The sequence below is a fragment of the Geotrypetes seraphini genome, chromosome 8 (assembly GCF_902459505.1).
Source record: "Geotrypetes seraphini chromosome 8, aGeoSer1.1, whole genome shotgun sequence".
Classification (NCBI taxonomy): Eukaryota; Metazoa; Chordata; class Amphibia; order Gymnophiona; family Dermophiidae; genus Geotrypetes; species Geotrypetes seraphini.
This window is the reverse complement of record NC_047091.1, coordinates 52730632-52753751: the sequence shown is the minus strand read 5'-3', so window position 1 is coordinate 52753751 and position 23120 is coordinate 52730632. Positions and strand designations below refer to the sequence as shown.

General features: G+C 45.3%; 1 protein-coding gene across 3 annotated transcripts in view; it reads left to right on the top strand.

The window, feature by feature from the left end:
- MAP3K10 (mitogen-activated protein kinase kinase kinase 10) overlaps window positions 1–23120 on the top strand; it is a 165892-nt gene that overhangs the window by 87796 nt on the left and 54976 nt on the right. For all 3 annotated transcript variants that reach the window (XM_033956249.1, XM_033956250.1, XM_033956248.1), the window contains exons 5-7: window positions 3660–3835; window positions 5859–6099; window positions 19978–20100. In XM_033956249.1, the coding sequence (XP_033812140.1) occupies window positions 3660–3835; window positions 5859–6099; window positions 19978–20100 (540 nt within the window). The remainder of the gene's footprint in view (window positions 1–3659; window positions 3836–5858; window positions 6100–19977; window positions 20101–23120) is intronic.

Here is a 23120-nt window from a genome sequence, read left to right as displayed (position 1 = left end):
TTAAGCCCGTTACATTAACGGGTGCTAGAATAGATGTGTCTGTCTGTCTGTCTGTGTTTCTTTATCTCTCTCTCTCCTTGGCCGCTGTCTGTATCCTTCTGTCTCCCCCCCCCCCCGAGCAAAGCTGTCTGCCCCCAGCACCCACCTCCCCCCAAATGTCTCTCCATGGCCCTCTTCTGTCTTCCCCCCCCCAGAGCAAAGCTGTCTGTCCCCAGCACCCCTCCCCCCAAAGCAGCCCCCTTTCCCTATCTCTCCATGGCCCCTTCTGTCTCCCCCCCAGCACACCCCTCCCCCCCTAACCCTCTCCCTGTCTCTCCATGGCCCCTAAAACCAACTTGAAACGTAGAAGTAATGTAACTTCTTGGGAACACTGAGTCCCCAGGGCCTTAAAAAAAGCTGCTAATTATACTATCTTTAATTAAACATCACCGTATCTCGTTTCAGGCTTTAATACACACAGTGCTATATTGTTTCGTCGGACAGTAGCGCTTGATGTTTTCAATTGTACCTGCTTTCTTCTGAGTTTCCCCTGTCTTAATGTGTAATTGGACTTTCAGACGGTTGCGTCGGTTATTGTCGGTTACCTGGTTACGGACGGATCGCAAAAAAAGGAGGAGGGGGTGGGCACTCGGAGAATATCTGTCGGGGGAGTTTTGTTTTTGTGAGCAGCGGGCGTAGTGTTTCGGGTGGGGAAGAGTCCCGGCTCCTTTTTTGGTTTGGGCCCGTGCAGGAGGAGCTGAAAACAGGGCTGGGGGCTCGGTAGGTGGTGGAAGAAGGCTGGGGAGCCGCTTGATGGATCGCAAAAAAAGGAGGAGGGGGTGGGCACTCGGAGAAGGGAGCCGTTTTCAAAGGCGCCCCCGCGGCTCCTCTCATGTGCTGCAGTTGCGTCGGAAGATGAGAGAGGAGCCGCGGCGGTGGCTTTGTGGGTCCGTAGTCAGAGAGAAGTAAGGCTGGGGACTCGCGCATGCGCACTCCTGCGGCCACAGATCTGCAGAGCACGGAACACGCAAATAGGAGTGCTTTTTATTATATAGGATTCAGCAAGCAAAGGAGATACAGGGTATTCCTCGTAGAGATTAGGAATATAAGGTCTCTGCTTATGCAGATGATATTTTGCTTTATTTGAGAAATCCTGAGACAACCATTCCATGCCTGCTAGAATTGATAGAGAAATTTGGAAGATTTTCAGGTTATAAAATAAATTGAAATAAATCAGAAGTTCTTCCACTCAATGTTTATTGTACAAAAGGTTTATTCAGTTCATTTCCCTTTATTTGGAAAGAGGAGGGAATAAAATATTTAGGTATTTGGATAAAAAAACACACTGGAAGAAACAATAAATATGAATGAAAAATGTTTGTTACAGAAGGTTACAGAATTATGTTAGCAATGGAATCCTTTACATCTATCCTAGTGGGGGAGAGTCCAAACTATTAAAATTATGATTTCCTCTGTGGTTTGTTACCAAATGAGTATGATGCCAGTTTTTTTTCAGGGGTCTTTTCTATAAAAAATTAAATAATATTCTTACAAAATTTATTTGACTGGGTAGACAAGCTAGGATTGCCTTAGTATCCCTACAAAAACTAATTACAGAGGGAGGGGTAAATTTTCCAAATTTTTATAGGTATCAGTCCTATATTATGCGCCAGGGTATGTATTGGGTCCTCCCAGAACTCATGGAAAAGCTTCCAGATTGGCTGAGGTTGGAAAGGCAGCTCCTGTTTCCTTTAAGGCTGTGTCATGTTCTTAGCATTAAAATGCCTAGGTTGTACAAAGAAAACAAAATATTAATAGATACATGGGAAAACTATAAGATATGTTAATAATTTAACACCTATCCCAGTACAAAAATCTACAAATCAAACTATATGGCTTAACTCCAAGATCAAAATAGGCGGATTTAAGGTCATTTGGAAGCATTGGATAATAGCAGGAATACGTACTTTAGATGATGTTATATCTAATGGTAAACTGCTTGATTTTTCACAGTTGCAACACAAATTTGGTCTTGATAAATCACAAAATTATAAATGGTTACAACTGAAACAGGCCATTCAGGCAGGGTTCCCTGAATGGAAAAATCTTAATAATTAATATAGTTTAGAGTTCTTATGCTTTCAGACAGACTTCCTGGGATACCAGGCTGCGCAGTGGTACAAATTAATATCTGGATTCATGAATAAAAACCCAAAGACAGGTCTTAGAGACATTTGAAGCATTGAGATTAAGCATCAGATTTCTGCTTCTCAATGGCCACATATTTGGTCTTGGAGGATGAGATGTACAATGTCTGCATCTATGAGACAAACATGGTTCTTCCTGTTGCATAGAGCATTCTGGACCCCTGTTCGTTTAAAAAAATTAGATAGCTCTAAATCTGATAGATGTTGGCATTGTCATCTTGAAGCAGGGACTTTAGACCATTTATTATTCTACTAGTCTTTAAGCCCGTTACATTAACGGGTGCTAGAATAGATGTCTGTCTTTCTTGCTGTCTGTCTCTCTGGCCCCTTGTCTGTCATTTTTCTTTCTCTCTCTCTCCTTGGCTAGTGTTTGTCTGTGTGTGTGAGGGGGGGGTTCTTTCTCTCTCTCCTTAGATGCTAAATGTCTGGCTATCTTTATTTCTGTCTGTCTCCTTGGCCCCCTGTCTGTTTGTCATTCTTTCTTTCTCTCTCTCTCCTTGGCCGTTGGCTGTCTTTTTTTCTTTGTCTCTCTCTCCTTGCATGCTGGCTGCGCTTAATCTATCTGTCTCTCTGGCCCCCTGTCTGTTTGTCTTTCTTTATGTCTGTCTCTCTCCTCTGTCTCTCTCCCTGGCCCCCTGTCTTTCTTTCTGTATGTCTCTCTGTCTTTCTCCCTGGCCCCCTGCCTACCTGTATTTATCTGTTGTGCCATGCCGCCTCCCTCAAAGCCCTCCTCCTGGCACCCGACGCTCCGCGAGTCCTGGTATAGCGCATGCGCACTCTTGCTGTCACAGCCCGACAGATCAGGGATCAGGGAAGCACGCGGTAAGAGTACGCATGCGCGCTTAGCATTTTATTATATAGATTGTCCATTTATTATGGAATTTTGGAAATCAATTTGGAGTCAAATAAATTGTTTATTAGAAAATCATGTGGCATTATCATATGATGAGAGCTAAGAGTCAAATATCCTCTATAAATAATTAGTTATTGCTCATACAACAAATAACACTTAATTGGAAAAGTTGGAATAGATTGAACCTTAGTTTTTGGTGGAATTCAGTATGCCATATTTATAAAATGGAAAGAACATTAGCCATTCAAAAAGGGAACTTTAATAAATTTCAGGATGTGTGGAGGCCATTATCAGATTACTGTAAAGAATGAGTATATATTTTTCTTCCCTGATCAGTACAAATGGAAATTGGGCGGGGGGAGGGGGTATTTATTATTGAAAAATGTTTTTATGAAATATAAAAGGATGGGAGGGAAGGGGATAAATTTAATTTGATAAGATTAATTGTAGAATTTCAGGTGATATATCTATGTTAAAATGTTATTACCAATGTTGATGTACTTGATATAAGTTATAAAATGAATAAAGAATTATTTAAAAAAAACAAACAAACCCCAAAACAAACTGATTAACCCCTATCTCCACAGGCTGATCAATTTTCCTCTTTTCCCTGTATACAGATTGCTGGAACCCAGACCCCCATAGCCGGCCTTCTTTTACTAGTGTCCTGGAACAGCTGCTGGCTATCGAGCGTTCCTCCATGTTTCAGATGCCCCTTGAGTCCTTCCACTCACTCCAGGAGGACTGGAAGCTGGAAATCCAACAAATGTTCAATGACCTGAGGACCAAAGAGAAGGTAACGTATCTGGAACACAGCTTCAAGGGGCAGCCAGCTGCAGGGTCACAGAGGAAACTAGCATGTGGTGTTTAGCACTACATCCCCACAAGAGGACACTGCTGTAAGGTCAGAATGTGAGAACATGGCTGTAAATCTTTGGCAAACTGTATAAACTGCAGGTACCACACAGATGTGAGCTGGGCGATGTTCTCACATCTCTAAAAAGATGTCCCACAGAGAACTGCCTTTCATGACATCTGCAATTAATATTCAACAGGTTTATTTGCATAAAGTGTTCTACTGTCAGTGCTTAGTATCATTATTATTTGCATTTAACTCAGGCCTTTCCAGTAGCGCAAAGTGTTCATTCAAGTTCAGTAGCTATTTCCAGATCCCTATAGTGGGAAGAAGGAAGAAGAGCTGCTGCTCTGATTATTAGGAACCCCGCGACCTAAACATGTAGGGTCACCAGACATCTGGGAAAACCCAGACATGTCCTCTTTTTAGAGGACTGTGGACTTTCGGATGGACTTTCCAAAACCTGGCATTTGTCTTGGTTTTGGAAAGCCCTGACAAGCTCTGGAGGGCCTCTGAGCATGCATGGATGACATCACACACATCCATGCGTGTTCCAGGCCCTCCAGACACAGCTGGAGCTCATCTGGAAGAAGAGGAGGCATTGTGGGGGTGGGTCTGGAGGCGGAACTGGGTGAGGCTGGAGGTGGAATAGGCAGGGTCATGTGTCCAGGGTTTCCTGGAGAAAAATATGGTAACCCTACAAACACATACCATATATATTCAAATATAAACCAAGATTTTTGGTCAAAAAATGTCATAAAAAATTAAACCTCAGTTTATATTCAGGACCTCTCATTTGGCATCCAGTATTCCTGCAATTCCCTCCCATCCCTGAGGTATCCTATCATGGCTGGCTCCACCCCCCACCCTGGAAACCTCCATTCACTTCCTCCATTCCATTGTACAGATGAAGCCCTTCCCCTTTCCCAGGCAAGTCCCCTATGCTTCTGCCCATGCAGTCTCCTTACTGAAAATGGCTTGCAGTAAGTTCCAGCAGCAGTCTTGCGAGATTGCCATGGGAACTTGCAGCAGCCATTTTTGGTATGGAGACCACACAAGTACAGCGAAGGTGGATCGCTCCTGCCTCAGCTCACCATTGGACCGCCAGAGCTGTAAAATAGGCCCAGGAAAGAGGCCTGTGGTAGATTAGGGAATGGGGGGGGGGACAGCTTAGTCTTTACTAAGGAGGGAGTAGAAGTTTCCATTGTTGGGCAGAGGGGGACTGGGAGCAAAGTCGGACACCTCAGGGAGGAGAGGCAATGGCAGAAATGCCGGATGCCATAGGGGAGGGAAGAAAGAAAGAAGAGAGAGAGGACTACTTTTCTAGGAGAAAAAGTTATCTTGTTTATATTGGGATGGGTTTATACTCAAAGTTTATACGACACATATCTACACATGTATGTTATCCTGTAAAACAGTGTCTCGCAAACTTTTTCAAGCTCTGGCACACTAAACTCAGGGTCACGTCTGCAGAGCCTCCAGGCATGCACAGACGTCCATCCGATGACATCACGTGCATATGTGATGTTATCATGTCAAGGTCTGCGCATGTTGTAGGCCCTCCAGATGGGGCCCTGAGCTTGCTAACTGAAATTATTATGCAGGGGGGGTTCAGGCACTGGTGCCAGCTAACTGCCTACAGGATGTGCCTCTCGCAGCACAGCTGGAATCTCGCTGCGGCACACAGTTTGTGATACATTGTTGTAAAGCTTGAATACAGGATAGACAGCTGAAGAGCACAGCAGAGGGTGATGCCAGAATCAAAGGTATACAGATTTTATTTCATGAAAAGTGCAAAAAATATAAGAACTCAAATATGTTAAGGCAAGAAAGAAAACCTAGGTATAAAACCTGAGATGGGAAGTAGCAAAGTCCAGAAAGAGGGAAACTGATATCCTTGAAGACTTTCACTGCTGTTTACAAGAGCTTCTGACCTTCTCTCTATGTTGCTTTGGGGTGTCAGGAGCTGCGGAGCCGGGAGGAGGAGCTGATCCGGGCTGCTCAGGAGCAGAAGAACCAGGAGGAGGTCCTGCGGCGCCGGGAGCAGGAACTTGCAGAGCGGGAGATTGACATTGTGGAGCGAGAACTCAACATAATCCTATACCAAATGCATCATGAGAAGCCAAAGGTTAAGAAGCGCAAAGGAAACTTCAAAACCAACCGGCTGAAGCTTAAAGATGGGAACCGAATCAGCCTGCCATCAGGTAACCATAAAAACATAGAGGTTTAAGCAGACAGGAGAGCCCCGGCCCACTTAAACTGTGATCAGCAGGCCAAGAAAGAATATTGGAGCCAGACAATAATGTTGACCCTGCTTCACAAACGAAAGCCAACCAAAATGAGAACAAAAAACTTGTAGAGAGTTGATGTCCAAGAGGAAGGCTTTATTAAAACAACTAGTGTTTAAGCCCGTTACATTAACGGGTGCTAGAGTAGATATCTGTCTGTCTGTTTTATTTTCTTTGTCTCTCTCTCCTTGGACGCTATCTGTCATTCTTTCTGTCTGTGTCTCTCCCTGGCCCCTACCCCCAAAGCAGCCCCCTTTCCCCCTGCCCTCTGTTGTGCCATGCCTGTTTTTGTTTTTTTTAAATAATTTTTATTGAGATAGCAGCTGTTCTTACCCTCCCTCCCACCGGCACGAACCGCTGCCACCCCTCTTCAAAGCAGCCTACTGAGGTTCGCTGGCCGGCTGTAGCGAACCTCGCAGGCTGCTCTCCACCATGGTAGCACGTTCCCTCTGACGCGATCGCGCTACCAGGTGGAGAGTGGCCTGCTAGGTTCGCTATAGCCAGCCGGCGAACCTCAGCAGGCTGCTTTGAAGAGGAGCGGCTGCAGTTGGTGAGTGAGGGTGGGAGGGGGGATTTGCCAGAGTCTTTCCTGCCGCCGTGTTGTAAAATAGAATTCGGCACAGACCCAGAGATCACGGCGGCTGGGAACACGAAACCCTAAGTGCGCATGCGCGCTTAGGGTTTTATTATAGAGGATAATCAATACATTATTAAACCTTAACCAATACTTGTACTTTTGTAAAGGTTTTACAATACAGTTAGCCTTTTCTGAGTTGGTTCTCAATGCAGCCCTCTTATGGCATTAGTAGTGTGTACTAATCGACCTGAGGCAGTGAAGTAACGACCTAACTGAACCGAGTTCCTGCCTTCTCCTATCTGGGTCCAATTTCCTTCCCACCCCAGCCCTAGTTCCCTGCGGTAATAGAAGCTTTGTTTGCATTGGCAACAGCTGTCTATGTTGCCAGCCGTCTGAACCACCTGGAAGAAAGAGAGGGGGAGGGGTTAGAAAATACAGCGAGCGGGCAGCCGCGGCAGCGGGTGTGATGCGGAATTATTCCGCACCACCGAGTGATGCCGCCTCCCTGCGCCCGTGTCCTGCTGTCACCGTGCCCGATGGAGTCGAAGGTGCACCTCGCCTCTCCGCCCAACCTGACGGAGCACGCGCTAGAGCTGACCACCAGCTCAGCCTTGATCCACGCAGTACTGGGCGGTTTCACCCTGAGCGCAGCAGCGGCCAGCAATCAGGGCAGTGAGTATGCGGCTCAGGAGACCGGGAAGGCGTTGGCGGTTGGGGGCCTCCTCCTGCAAGGGCTGGCCGTGGCGGCTCAGGCTTCCTGCTCTCCAGCCTGGGTAACTACGCCGTCATCCTGGTGATCGTCAAGCACCGGCAGCTGCACACTGTCACCAACACCTTCAACCTGTCGCTGTCGCTCTCCAACCTGCTCACGGCGCTCCTCTGCCTGCTCTTCTCCTTCGCCATGCTTTTCCCTGCCGCCGTGTTCTAAAATAGAATTCGGCCATGGATCAGAAAACACGGCGGCAGGGATCACAAAACCCTAAGTGCACATGCGCGCTTATGGTTTTATTATATAGGATTAAATAATCCACATTAAAATGTCTAGGGCCTGAACCACTGGAAACATATGGACCCAACACGGGCTGTGTTTCAACACTATTGTCTTCTTCAGGGGTCCTTGTAGGTCCTAAAAGCAGGCTTGTGGATTAGACATAAAAATAAATGAAAAGATCTTACGAGTTTACAATGCAGAGATCTTTTCATTTATTTTTATATCTAATCCACAAGCCTGCTTTTAGGACCTACAGGGACCCCTGAAGAAGACAATAGTGTCGAAACATGGACCTTGTTGGGTCCATATGTTTCCAGTGGTTCAGGCCCTAGACATTTTTATGTGGATTATTTAATTGTTTTAATAAAGCCTTCATCTTGGACATCAACTCTCCACAAGTGTTTTGTTCTCAAGAAAGAATATTGAACATCACCTAACCATACAGTGTTGCTGAATATCCTCTCTAGCTATGGAGGCAGGGTCGATTTTGTGCCAGGCAGTCTGGGTCCATTTTCATGTTCATTGTAACACCGACTGCTTCATTCTCTCATTTCCATCACTAAAAGGTATAAAGTATAAGAGCGTTCACTGCAAGTCTTTTAATTATAAAATAGCAAAAGACTGGAACTCTTCCTACAGAGACCCAAACTACTACTAAATAGGCCATGTTTAGAAATCATCTGAAAACATGGCTCTTCAGAAACCTCAGTGAGAGATAACAGCCCATAAACCCAAAAACATCTGATGTAACATACTACTTTATGAGAAAAACTAAAAGCAATAACTTGACTGATATTGTATATCTATCTATGTATATCTATGTCTATATCTATCTATGTAAAAAAATATTTGTAACCCATCTAGAGCTCTATTTTAAGAGGATTTGGCAAAGACCAAAGCATAGCATACTTACACTCTCTGAAATCAATTTTCAAAGCCCTTTATGTTAGTGAATCTCAGTCTGACTAAAAGTGAACGCACAATATGTAGACTTTAGCCGTGTTTTGGGGTAGGGAGTCATACCCTGGTTCCTATTTAGCATAGAGTCAATCAAATCACTCACATAGATTCATAGGCGGCTGGTGACTCAGGGTCCGATGCTCAAAAGTCCCTTTTAAAATCCTTTAAGCCATTGTAGTGCCGGTAAATCTTCCGATTTTCTAATGACAAGCAATGCTTGAAAAGCTTTGCATGTAAATTCCATCCAATCAGTTGGCGGAGGAAGCAACTCACACATGTGCAGAATAGTTCATTGAAAGAGACGTCATAAATGTGCCAGGAAAAGCTACATCGTAGGTGCACATATCATAGGCTTGCCTTACTGTGGCACATCATAGGCTATGAAAGGGGCGGAGAACTACCAGCAAACCATACAAATGTGTTTTGATTTTTTTTTTTTCATATATTTATTGATTTTCCAAAAATAGAACACAACACAATGACAGAACATGGTGTTCACAAAAATACATGAATACCAACAATCTTCCGAACTTCACCATCACCCAGAATCCCCTCCCTCCCACCCCCCAATCCCTCCCGCCCCAAAGAACCAAAAACCTACAAAGCAGTACAAAAACTACATTTTCCATTCCAAGAACTAATTCAGTGTAATTAGTCAAACATTAAGCAGATGGCTTCGAGCTCTGGAAGACAATGTAAGCCAGAAGGGTTCCCAGCAAAGACTAAAAGTCCGGCCAAGTGGTGTATCCAAAGAAGAAATGCGTAAGCGGTCCATGGAAGCCTGCTGCAACATCAAGGTGCGCCAGTGAGATAATGTTGGGGAATCCGGAGAAATCCAACAATGTAAGATCACTTTTTTTCCCATCAACACTGCACGAGCCATGAAGCTCCGAAACCCTCTTGGGGAGGCGAGCAGGAGACGGTCCAACGTGAACAACATGACTGGACTAAAAGTAAAATTGTAGGTCCACATTTTCCGGATATGTCCCTGAAGCTGTAGCCAAAATGTTTGCACTTTCGCGCAGGCCCAAAACTGATGTCCAAGGGTTGCCGGAGAGTAAGAACATTTAAGGCACTGAGCTGAGGCACACATCTGTGCCCGAAACATGTATGAAGGGGAGTGATAAAGACGCAGCAAAAATTTGTAGTTCATTTCAATCAATAATGCATTAAGCGTCACACGAGCTGTTGCAGAGATCGCTCTCTTAATCATAGGGGCTGTAACCACGCAAGTCAGCTCCAAGGACCACTTAGTAGCATAGGTCTCATAGGAAAGCTCACCCATACTCTCCTGCAGATGCCGGTAATGAAATCTCATCGGGATCAAGACCTGAGCAGACAAACTCAAAGCCTCTGAAATGGTCTCCATCCACCGGTCCGTTAGAAAGGTCTGGGGCAAAGTGTGGATATAAGAGGATAATTGAAAGTATGAGAGCCAATCGCAAGCTCTCCAGCCGTGATCCCGCTGAAGATCAGCAAATGTTTTCAAAGATCCATCAGACCTGACCATTTGAAAAATGTACAAATTATCATCAACAGTCCATATACTAGATGGGGCAGGAGCGAGCCCCAGGGGGAACCCCCCATTTCCCCGCAGAGGCAAGTAGGGAATCACATGAGGCGGAATTTGGAGTTGTTGACAAAGAAGTTTCCAAACCCGACGCAAGGGTCGCAGAAAAAGGTCTCTCGCGGATGAAGTCCTTGGAGGTAGACGCTGTGCGTGGAGCAGATAGCTGAAATGAAAGGGAGCGCAGAGCATTAGTTCTTGTCGAGGAGCTGAGAAATAACTAGTCCCACGGAACCAGTCGTTAATATGTCTCATCTGGCACGCCTGGGACAACAATCGAAGGCTGCGCAATCCCAGGCCCCCTAGATCTTTAGGACGTGCCATATGTGTCAAGGACATGCGCGCCCTCTTTCCATTCCATAAATACTTTTGTAGATGTTTCCCAATTAGTTTATCATGTTTAGCTGTTAATAAAACAGGTAGCATCTGAAACATATACAGCCATTGAGGCACCAAAACCATATTATACAGCGCTATTTTCCCTAACAAAGATAGTGGATACACCCTCCAGTTCTCCAATTTTTGTAAGGTGGAGTAAACCAATGGTTCTATATTAAGTGAATACAATGCTGAAAGGTCAGGGGATATAGTAATACCCAGATATACAAGAGCACCTGGAGCCCAAGTCAGAGGAAACGGTCCCTGCCACTGAGTCTGAACCTCGGGGGACAATGGCAATACCATAGATTTTTGTTTGTTTAAAGCCAGGCCCGAGTACATACTGAATTCATCCAGTAAGTCCAGTGCTCTCGGGAGAGATACAGTGGGGGCTGCCAGAGTCAACAAGAGGTCGTCAGCATAAGCCAGGACCCGCAATTGCGTGTCTCCCTCCGGCAGCCCCTGTAATACATCATCCCTCAAAAGCGTGCGAAGAAAAGGGTCCAGGTATAAAAGAAATAGGAGAGGGGATAATGGACTACCCTGTCTGGTACCCCGGGCTATAGAAAAAGAAGGTGACCTAGATCCGTTAACCAACACACAAGCTGTGGGATCTGTATAAAGCAAGTGCACCATATCAGGAAACCACCCCTCAAACCCCATAAAAGAAAGCACCCGAAAAAGATAGACCCAGTTCACCTGGTCAAAAGCTTTAGCTGCATCTAAGCCCACCAGAACTCCCCTAATACCAGCATCCCGTGAGCGTTGTATTGCCGTAAGCAGTCTACGAACATTCAAAACAGAGTGTCGATGCGGTACGAAACCAACTTGTTCAGGGATTATCAGGGCAGGCAACAACGCAGCCAATCGGTTAGCTAAAATTTTGTCAAGAATTTTAATATCTACATTAATTAATGAGATAGGTCTATATGATTCAAGATCCGTTCCAGGTTTCCCCGGTTTAGGAATTAAAGTTATGAATGCATGATTAGCTCCCTCCGGAAAGTGGCCCGCTGTTAGCGCTGCAGTATAGTAAGCTTCCAAAGGGCCACAAAGAGAAGCAGCAAGCAAATGGTAAAACTCGGGAGAGAAACCGTCGGGTCCAGGGGAGGTACCGCATTTAAGTTGTTTAATCGCGGTTTGAAGTTCCTTACCCTGTATCGGACGATTCAGGGTCTGTCTATCAGGTGAGGCCAAGCGCGGGACCCCAGCATCCGAGAGATAATCATCCACCTCAGGTCCCCCCTGAGGGTCCCTAGAGGCATAAAAATCTCTGTAGTAATTCAAAAAACTTTGGGCAATTTCAACAGTGGAGGTCACTTCCCTGCCCGAGGGTAACACAAGGGCAGGAGTATAACGAGGAGGTCGCCGAGGTTTCGTCAGTCCCACCAGTAGCCTTATTGCCAAATTTGTAATAGTGAAATCGAGAGTAATGGCGGTATTTTAAAGCACGCTCATGCAATAAAGTATTCAATGCCACTTGGGCAGCCACCATAGCTTCCCGGGAGGGGGGAGATGGATTCGCTACATATGCTCGTTTCAGCCTCTTATACTCTCTCTCTAGGTGTAACAGTCCCCTGGAAAGGCGTTGTCGCTGTGCTGCTACATAGGAAATGATATCCCCCCGAAGGACCGATTTCGCTGCTTCCCAAAATAAAAGCGGTGTTTCCTGATGTTGTGAATTAAAAGCTACATAGTCCTCCCATTTCCGTATAAGGTATTTTTGGAAATCAGAGCTGGAAGCCAAGTAGGTTGGAAATCTCCAGGTCCCCCCTCCGGTCGGGCCATCACCGTGTAAAAAGTCAATCCAAATTGGGCAATGGTCCGAAACGGACAAAGGACCCACCTCCGCTGAATGGACCTGAGACAAAGAAGCAGTAGAGGTCAAAATGTAATCTATTCTCGAAAATGTGTTGTGTGCCCGAGATTGATGTGTAAAGTCTCTTTCAGTAGTATGAAGCAAACGCCATGGATCAATAAGATCCAGGGTATCACAAAGAAATGGAATGCCCCTTGTGGGACTGGAAGTCTGCGAAGAGCCCGGGCCCGTCCTATCCAGGAGGGGATCAAGCACCTGATTCAGGTCCCCCAGTAGAACCAAGGGGCTTACCGTGTCCCTGAGCCCCAATGTCACTAACGATGTGAAAAAAGCATGGTCGTATTGGTTAGGGGCATAAACTACCAGCAAGTGGAATACAAATCTGGACATGGTCACCTTACATAATAGAATCCTCCCCAAGGAATCTTGGTAAAGTTGCTCTACCCTCCCCGGGAACCCCCTACGGACCAGCAATGCCACCCCTGCCTTTTTATTCGGTGAAGAGGTGAAAAACACCTGACCCACCCAACCTTTCAGCAATTTAGCGTGTTCAGTATCAGTCAGGCGGGTCTCCTGGAGACATGCCAAATCCGCTCTATGGTACTGAAGGCGCTGTAGAATTTTGCTTCGCTTAACAGGAGATGTTATACCACAAACGTTCCAAGACAGGATTCGAAAAGTCTTAGCACTTATTCTTTATAATAATAGAATAGCCCTGCCCATTACCACAGAAAACTTTCCCAGACTCCCAGCCAGGCCCGAGAAAGAACATTATCACATATACACTCTGAAGACACACTTGTAATTTCATGGGAAGCCACAATATGCACTGGAATGGAAAAAACAAATCTCTATATAATAACCCACCCTCCCTGAACCCAAAACCTCCCCCTCCCAACACACCCCCACACTCCCCCGAATCCCCCCTCCCTCTCCCAAACCCCCAACCAGAAACTTGGCTTGCCAAGAACCCACCCAGGTTCATGGAAGCAAAATCACGAGAATGAGGCCTTCAGGGCCCTGTCCTCTTAAACAGTTACAATGACATGTCCAGAGAATTCAGATGACAAAGGAAAGAAACCAAAGGCAAATTCACCGCCCCTGCCAGCTAAGTCCCCGCCAGGCATTGCAGGTCAGGCTGGCGATGAGGAGGACTCCAAACTATTGATAAAATCCCCTGCCAGCGCTTCAGAGTCAAACACATGCCATTTCCCTTGGTGTTGGATTTTTAGGATGGCCGGATAGATGAACATAAAGCGCCGCTTCTTTTCCACCAATTTGGAACAAAGAGGGTAGAAAACTTTGCGCCGGTCCGTTAACGCAGCTGAATAGTCTTGACCAATGCGGATCGGGTGGGTCTCATATACCAACGATTCTCTGTTTGCTCTGTATGCCCGGAGAATCTCCACTTTGTGGCGATAATTATGTATCTTCCCAATGACGACCCTGGGGCGCTGGTCTGCCCCAGCCCGGGCGCCCACCCGATGCACCCGCTCAAAACGGGCTGGTCCCATAGAGGCTGGCATCGGCAGTGTACTAGCCAGCCATGATTCCACCACTGAGAGAAGCGCTGATTCCGCTATGGTTTCCGGGAATCCTATGAATCTCAAGTTCCCGCGGCGCGATCGATTCTCTAGGTCCTCCAATTTTTCCTGGCAGGAACGCAGCTGCGAAGAAAGGGTAGCCACCTCAGTTTCCAATGTAGAGGCCCCGTCCTCTACCGCAGACACCCGGGTCTCCAACTCAGTGACTCGGGTAGAGTTATCCTCGAGTAGCGATTCCAGTCTGGTCAGCTGAGTGGAGATCAGTTCCATTCGCGGTCCCAGTGCCTGCAAAATTACATGCTCCAGGTCCGCAATCATAGCTGGGGTAAAGGTCGGGCTGGTTGCTCGGGTCGCGTCCGCCATCTTGTCTTCGCTCGGTTTTGCTTTTTCCCGATCTTTTTTCCCTGATTTAGAAGCCATCGTGTTCGGGGACCTAGCCAAAAACTTGTCCATAGAAGGCTAGCACCAGTGCTGACAAAGGCGGGCCGAAAACTTGCGGTTTGAATCTCCGATTTTTGCGAGAGGAGGGACAGGGCTCCGGAGCCGGCACAACGTGCTGCCTACCAGCTCACAGCATCACGTGATCTCTCTTGATTTTTTTTTTTTTTTTTAACTTTCACCTCATGCAATTGGCAGCCCCAGACCTGCTGAAACACAGTTTAAATGAACCCGCCTGAGACATGCCTTTAACACACATGCTTGAAATGCGCCTTTAAACATAAGCGCCCGAGATAAGCTGTTAACACACATACATATACATGCTTTTTTGGTGCCCCCCCCCACCCTTTAAAGCAGGGATCTCAAAGTCCCTCCTTGAGGGCCGCAATCCAGTCGGGTTTTCAGGATTTCCCCAATGAGTATGCATTGAAAGCATTGCATGCAAATAGATCTCATGCATATTCATTGGGGAAATCCTGAAAACCCGACTGGATTGCAGCCCTCGAGGAGGGACTTTGAGACCCCTGCTTTAAAGGTATGATGAATGTATCCTATACTTTTTTTTTTTAACTTCCACCTCTCATGCAGTTGTTTTTAACACATGCGGTTCAGTGCTAATGGCACCTCCAGACCTGCTGATAATTTTGGAACATTAAAGGACTGTTCTTCATTTTTTTGCATCATCCAGCAATGTCTGGGCATTGCTTGGAGTGTTCATTTTAATATTAATTATCTTGTTGTACTGCATTTCCATACTATTCTCAGAGGCTGCCACGGGGCACGGAAAAGTCCGCACAGAACCATTTTGTGCATTGGAAGCTAAAATGCTTTTTAGAACTGGTTTAGTGATGAATGTTAAAGGAACAGTAAGTTTTGAGCATCAGGACCTCAGACTTTTGGGAAGGCTAAAGAGGGGCAGAGTTGGGACAGGGCTATGATAGTATAGGATGGGATGAGGCATGGTTCTGTGTGTGTGTCTCTCTTCTTCCCCATGCAGCACTAACCCCATTGTCTGCCTTGGTCTCTTCGCCATCGTGCAGCATTGCCCCGTTCTTTCTTTCTCTGTGTTTCTTCTCCCCCATTCAGCAATTCCCTGTTCTAATCTAATCTAAACCTTAAGTTTATATACTGCATCATCTCCATGAGAATGGAGCTCGACACGGTTTACAAGAATTTAAAATAGTGGGTAGAGAAGAAGAAAAAGGATTACATGAACTTATGTGTAGAAGGGGGGAGAGAAAGGGGGGAAGGATAGAGCTACAATTTGCTGAAAAGCCAGGTTTTCAGTTGTTTGCGGAATAACTGAAGGGAGCTCAGGTTCCGCAGCGGGGTGGTGAGGTCGTTCCAAAGACCTGTGATTTTGAAGAGAAGGGATTTTCCCAGTTTGCCTGAATAGTGGATGCCGCGTGGAGAGGGGAAGGCTAGTTTAAGCCTTTGGGCAGTTCTGGAGGAGTCGGGACTGGAGGAGTTGAAAGACAGTGGGATAAGAGGAGGCAGGATTCCGTGAATGATCTTGAAAGCCAGGCAGGAACATTTGAAATGGATTCTGGAGATTATTGGGAGCCAATGAAGTTTGGCAAGGAGTGGGGAGGCATGGTCAGACTTGCGTTTTGAGAAGATCAGTTTGGCTGCAGTATTCTGGATTAGCTGGAGTCTTAGAATACTTTTTTTTTAATAGATTTAAGTAGATGGCGTTGCAGTAATCTAGTTTGGAGAGGATGATGGATTGGACAAGGATGGCAATGTGTTGTTGGCTGAAGTAGGATCTAGCTTTCCTCAGCATGTGAAGGCTGAAAAAGCATGATTTTGCCAAGGAGTTGAGGTGGTCATTGAGGGAGAGAGAGGAATCGATAGTGATACCAAGGACCTTGCATGAGAACTCGAGCTGTAGTGTATCGCCTGTGGGTAGTGTGAAAAGTGTGGGCAGGTGTTCGAATTTTGGGCCGAGCCAGAGTAGTTTTGTTTTAGATTCGTTTAGTTTCATCTGTACCGAGAGGGACCAGGCACGGAGTCTCATTATGCAAGCTGTAATGTTTTCGTGGAGGTTGGTGAGGTTCTCTGTTCTTTCTCTGCTCCCGACTCAGCATCACCTGCTTTTTCTTGCTCCCTCCTTCCCACTCCTCCTTGGTCTCCTCTTACCACCTTCCCTAGTCGGGGCAGGTTGGAAGTCAGTGATTGACGATAATGTGTGGAACCAGTTTCCTGCATATGTCGCTGCTGGATCTGCTGACCACACCCCTCCAATGCAGGAAGTTTACATCAGAGGGGCGTGACCGGTGGAACTAGCAGCAGTACACACAGAAAATTGGTCCTGCATGTATTACCTTCCTTTTGCCACTGCCACAAACCCACATCAGTGGCAGAGGGAGGGAAGGTCACAGTTGGGCTGGGGAGTCTTAGCCTTCTCAAAGCTCTTATACCAGTCGCCTAAGTTTAGATTGAAGTTTTCAAACTTACATGCATTATTATCCATAAAACTTTTACCTTGTGAAAAGCAGACATTGCATCCACATGGACAGTTTAAAAATTGTCCCCTTAAGGACACATTTGCATGTCTAAGTCATTCTCTCCCATTCAGATCAGGGCAGAATATAAAAGATGGGCGCTCATAGGTACCGAGCGGATGAAAGGTTATGGTCCTCTTCATCTGTGCGACAGCAGGAGCATTAGGAAGTTACGAAGGTCTCTGTATGGGGCCTTTGTGTCAGTGCGCAGTCTCGGAGGCTTTGGGAGCCCCGCCCTTGCATGTGCTTCCGGGGTACAAAGAGAGGGCAGCACTTTCATATAGTCCGAGACTGTACCTTTTGCAACATGTCTCTGCTCCTGTAGCGGACGGCAGGGTCGGCACTTCAGCGTCTGTTAAAATTTGGTACCAGAGGTGGGGCTGATGCAAGAGTATTAGACTCCCCCCCTACTTATACATTCTGCCTTGAAGCCCCCTCTAGCTTTCAGGTCCCCTAGGGCCCCCCTGCTAAGCTATTGATTCTTAAATTCAACTTATCAGGATCACCTCGGAACCATCCTTCCCAGAACAATCCTGAGATATGCAGAATTGGATATCGCATTTTTTAAAATATGTTTATGCTTATTAAAAGTTTTAACCGCACTTTGGTTTGCCAGCAGCATGGTGTAAAAAATATACAAACAGAAAGGTTTATTGCACTACTACGGGGATATTTTAAGAAATTTCAGGATGTGTGGAAAACATTAACAAAATATTGTAAAGATTAATTGAAATTATTTCCCTTATATTTATTTATCAATTTAAGGTGTAGGGAGGGGGGAATTTTATTATTATATATTTTATATGATTATGAAATTTTATGGGTGGGAGGGATGGGAAAGGGGAAGGGATAAGAATTTATTAAATGTACCAATGATTGTTTGTAAGTGATGTATTTATTGTTTCATTGTAAACCTTGTAATTCACTGACCCTGTAACTCATCTTGTAATTCACTGACCGTTCAATGTTCTCTTATCTACCTATACTCTGTAATTCGCTGTTTGTACAGCTTTTCTTCATTGTGAACCGCTTAGAAGTCGCAAGATTATGGCGGTATAGAAAAATAAAGTTATTATTATTATTATTATTAATGTGAATGAATATATTTAACACTTAATGTAATTTTGAAAATGAATAAAGAATATATAAAAAAAAAATAGGAAAGCAAAAGAAAGAATAGAAGAAAAAAGAAAATATAAAAAAATTAAGTAGTCCTTTTACTAAGACACACTGGACGTTTTAGCGTGCGCTCAATGCTAACGCACGCCAACACGTCTATAGGATATATAACATTTAGCGCATGCTTAAACGGCTAACACGCCTCAGTGAAAGGCCCCTAAATTTAAATAATCAAATCTCAAAGAAAAATAAATGTTTAAATCTTGTTTAAATAGCTGCCAGGAAACAGGATAATGTTCAAATATTAAACTTTGCTTTGTATTATATGTTTAATACTCTATATACACCCACACTCATTATATATAAAGAGAGAGATATGTACCGTATATACTCGAATATAAGTTAATCCAAATATAAGTTGAGACCCCCATTTTCCCCCAAAAGGAGGAAAAATGGTTGACTCAAATATAAGTCTGGCGGCTTAATATTTAAGTGCCCTGCCAGGTTCTGCACCTAGTCCCCTTCTCTCCCACCACCCCCCCCCCCCACACTGTCAGGCACTGCACCCATCTTCCTTCCCTCCCAGGCTCTGCACCCTGTCCTCCCTTCCTGCCGTGTCCTCATACCTCCTCTGCCGACCCCTGGAGGTCCAGAGGTGCAGCGGGCAGGAGCGAGGTTTTCATTCTCCTGCCCCGCTGCTAACCCAGTTGGTGGTGGCTGCCGTGAGATCGGATTTTTGTCAGGAAGCCGCTCAGTGCCAAGCAGCAGCACCAAAGCACACTCATGCTCAGTGTCACTCAGCGACTGAAGAAACCAGAGCTCGCAGCGGCCACAGCAGCGACCGACTGACCAGGTTAGCAGTGGGGCAGGAGCACAGAAAGCTTGCTCCTGCCTGCTGCACCTCTGACCCACTAGGGATCAGCAGAGGAGATATGTGAAACAGGGCAGGGAGGGGGGACAGGGTGCAGAGCCTGGCAGCGTCCAGCAATAATTCCGGGAGGGGGCACTGGCCCAAATATAAACCGGGACCCCCATTTTTGGGCCAATTTATGGGCCCCAAAATCACAGTTTATATTCAAGTATATACGATATTATGAAGGTAGTTTTCAAAAGTCATTTACCCCCTTCTTTTACTAAGGCGTGCTAGCTGTTTTGCGCACGCTAAATGCTAATGTGTCCATAGAATATAGCGCACCTTAATAAAAGGACCCTTTAGTTAGTTAAATGACATCGACTCGTGTTCGACTCCTAGTGACTTAACGAATTACAGATCTAAAAAGAGATCGGTTTTGCGCTAATTTGGAAAGGTCCTCCTGAGTCATCTCCATGGTTGTTTTCAACATGTCCAGCCATCTGATTACAGGTTGCCCTCTTTGCCTGGTTCCTTTGATCGTCCCAAACATAATGTCCTTCTCCAATGATCTTTCTTTTCTGACAGTGTGACCAAAATAAGACCATCCTAACTTCATCATTTGGGCTTTAAGTGACATAGACAGTTTGACCTCTTCTAGAATCGATTTGTTAGTTCTTCTGGCGGTCCACGGCACGCATAAAATCCTTCTCCAGCATCAAAGCTCAAATGAGTCAATCGTCTTTCTGTCTTGTTTCCGTAGTGTCCAGTTTTCACATCCGTAATTGACCACTGAGAAAATGAGTAAATTTTTATTTTACTGGTTAAATGGGCATTTGAAAATTGTCCATCCTCCCTGTGGGTGTAAGTACATTCTGATGGTTCCTTAAGCAGCATTTTGCTGCCCGCTAGGGTCTTGCACCCTTGGCAGTCAGCTAACCTGCCTAATGGTTAAGCAAGCATTTTGCTTGTGTTGTGTATGCCTAAATCTGACCTGCCTCTGGATTGATTGTGTCTCTTTTATGTTATTTTATTTTGTATACTCAGGTTTTGAACACAAAATAACAGTTCAAGCTTCTCCCACCCTCGACAAGTGTAAAGGACAAGGAGTCAATGGCTCCAGCCCTCCTGGGAGCCCAAATATCATCCCCCGGCTACGGGCAATCAGATGTGAGTACAATGGAAAACTAATGAGCAAAGTAGCTAGCCTGGAGTGGGGGAGGAGGGGAATATAAATGCAGGGGGAGGTTGGTTAAACCAATGGGACCATTTGGATGAAGAGAACATGGCCTGCAGGGTGCTATATTATACCTATAACTGCCCACCATATACAGTATAAGGAACAGATACTCCAAATCACATGACATGATGTTGTAGGACAGTGGTGTCTAACACACAGCCCCAGGGCTGTATACAGCCCCCAAAGTCTTCCATTGTAGCCCTCAAACAGTTGGCTGAAATGCCCGTCAAATCCTGTAAATGCACTATTTCAATCTTGCCCACTTGATATAGTAACTGCAAGCAATCTCTGAAGTGTGTTACTCGGGCGTCTTATTTATGGAATTTGCTACTGTTGGCAATCCAAAATAAGGTGAGTTTTTTAAAAATATATCCTTGAAGTGTTGTAGTATTAATTTTTAATATTTAATACCTAGTCTGAACAAGCTGGTCAAGACAGTTTACAAAATTAACAGTATAAGTCAGCTTGAATCATTTTGGCAGCCCTCAGAGCTTTCTCAAATTCACACTATGGCCCTTACTTCAAAAAGGTTGGAGACCACGGCTGTAGAAGGGTTAGAAAGGGCTGTATGCAGGGACCTATAAAAAGATTTATCACAGATTGCGTTTAATACAAAATACAGCAGTCCGTTTGATTTTTGGTCTAAGAAAGTTCGATCGTGTGAGCCCTTTTTTATCAAAAGCTACATTGGTTGCCTTTTGAGGCGAGAATTCTGTTTAAATTTGGATGTATCTGTTTCAAGGCATTATTTGGCTTAGCTCATGAATATCTTTCCTCTCAGTTTAAAGTATACAATTCTAACAGGAATACTCAAAATAACATGTTTATGTATCCATCTTTAAAATCTGTTCGATATAATAGATTTTATGAACAAACGTTTGCTTTCCAGGCAGAGAAAATGAACACTTGGTTGAGCTCTCTTATTCCTTTAGCCGAATGTTATTGCTCTTTTAGGGAAGGTATTCAAACCTAAATTATTTTTAAAAATGTGAAACTTGATGAACTTGTTAATTGTTTGTATCCTTCACCGAATGTATAGCGTTCATTCTTATGTAAATTTGACGGGTTTTTCAATTGTCTGTATGCATCACTGAATGTTCAGTGTTTTTTGTATGTAAACCGCTCAGAACTTATGGCAGGACGGTATAGAAGAATAAAGTTTATTATTATTATAACATGAAAACTACAGTGGGATAGGCAGGGGTGGAGATGAAATGAAAGACAATGATTACGTGTACTGGCATAGTAAGGGGAGGCAGTCCGCCCCGGGCGCCATCTTGGTGAGGGTGCAGGCAGTCGTCCTCTTTGCCTTCCCCCCACTGCCGCACGTGCGCGCCGCTTCCCTTCCCCCGTACCTCTGTGATGTTCCTGGCATGAGCAGCAATCCCCCCAACCTACTGTTGCACCAGCGTCGGCACTTCCTCCGACATCATTTCCTCTGACATCACTTTCTGGACCTGCACCTAAGAAGTGATGTCGGAGGAAGAGCTGATGTTGGGAGTTACTGCTCATGCCAGGAATGTTACAGAAGTGCGGGGGAAAGGAAATGGCACGTGCACGGTATGAGGAAGGAGCGTGTGGAGGTGGGGTGTGGAGAAGAGGGGAGGGGAGGGGTGCCAACTCCCGGGCATCTCTCGCCCTCACTCCGCCACAGATTGAGTGCACTTAAGAAATCCTAAATCATGCATCTGGGGTGCAGACATCCACATGCCACATCATTTAAGAGGAGAAGAATTACGAGGGTTCTTCAAAAAGTTTCTGCACTCATATTTTTGAGGGAGATGGTTGGGGTGGGAGAAATGGTAAGAGGGCGTGTCATAGAATGTCATATAACTAGTCAGGTAAGCCAGCTCACCTTGTAGGTAGTGATGTAATATAGTGTTCAAAAAGTTCTGCATTTTTATGTTTCGTATGGGTCCCCAGACCTGTTATGGAGGATTATCTTTATGAACTGAACTGCAAAAGACAGGTTTTCACTTTGTCCTAATAATGTTTGAATTATTTCACCTTTGGTTTTTTTGTTGAAGACTTTTTACTTGTAAGTTGAGCACATTGATGGAAGAAGTGCCCTGACAGATTTCAGAGGCTTTTTCCTTCCTTTTTGTTGATAGAGCTTTTAGATACAATTCTTGCTATAATGTTGGCTGTTAATTTAATAATTAGCTGCTGTGATGAGCTCTCTCATTTGGCAGGCTCTTGCTACCCAGATGATTAGCATTCAGTTAACCAGAGTATATAATAGCATTGTGAAGAACTCAGACTTGTTATCACTGTCTCCCATCTAAGCATCAACCCTGTGTCTATCTTACTAGTTCATATGCTTAGCCCCACCTCAGTCTGTATCTCACTACTAGCTATTGTTAGTCCCACACCGTCAGTACCTCATTAGCTTTCTAATTGCGTGCAAATTCTCCCTCAGTTTTCGTCCCTCTCCCGTTTCCCTCTGTCCTCACCCGACCAAACTCTCCCCCACCTGCCTGGCAAATCCAACCCCCACTCGTGGGTTTCTCCTCGTTTCCCATCATGAAACCACCTTTCTGGCTCCTCCTTCTCCTACTATGCTCACTCACCAACACTTCTCACTGCCAAAAACCCCTCCCCCCCACCTCCCCGACTCTACATACTCCAACAGCACCTGCTCTGGCCTTAAAATTCCCATACTAGTACGAACCAGATCCCATCCTTTCACAAAACACCGTGGAGTCAATCACTCCTCCTCAAAACCTGTTTCTCCTGCCAACCTACCCAACCATACCTCGGACTCTCTCACCCCAGTCCCAATTCTCTTCTGTAACGCCAGATCAGCCCGAAACAAGACCCAAATACTAAAAGACTTACTCGGAGATTTCGACCCTGGTTTCCTGTGCATCACAGAAACATGGATCGAAAGAGATGACTCTTTCACACAAAACGAACTCTGCCCTCCTGGCTACTATGGTCTCTTCTTACC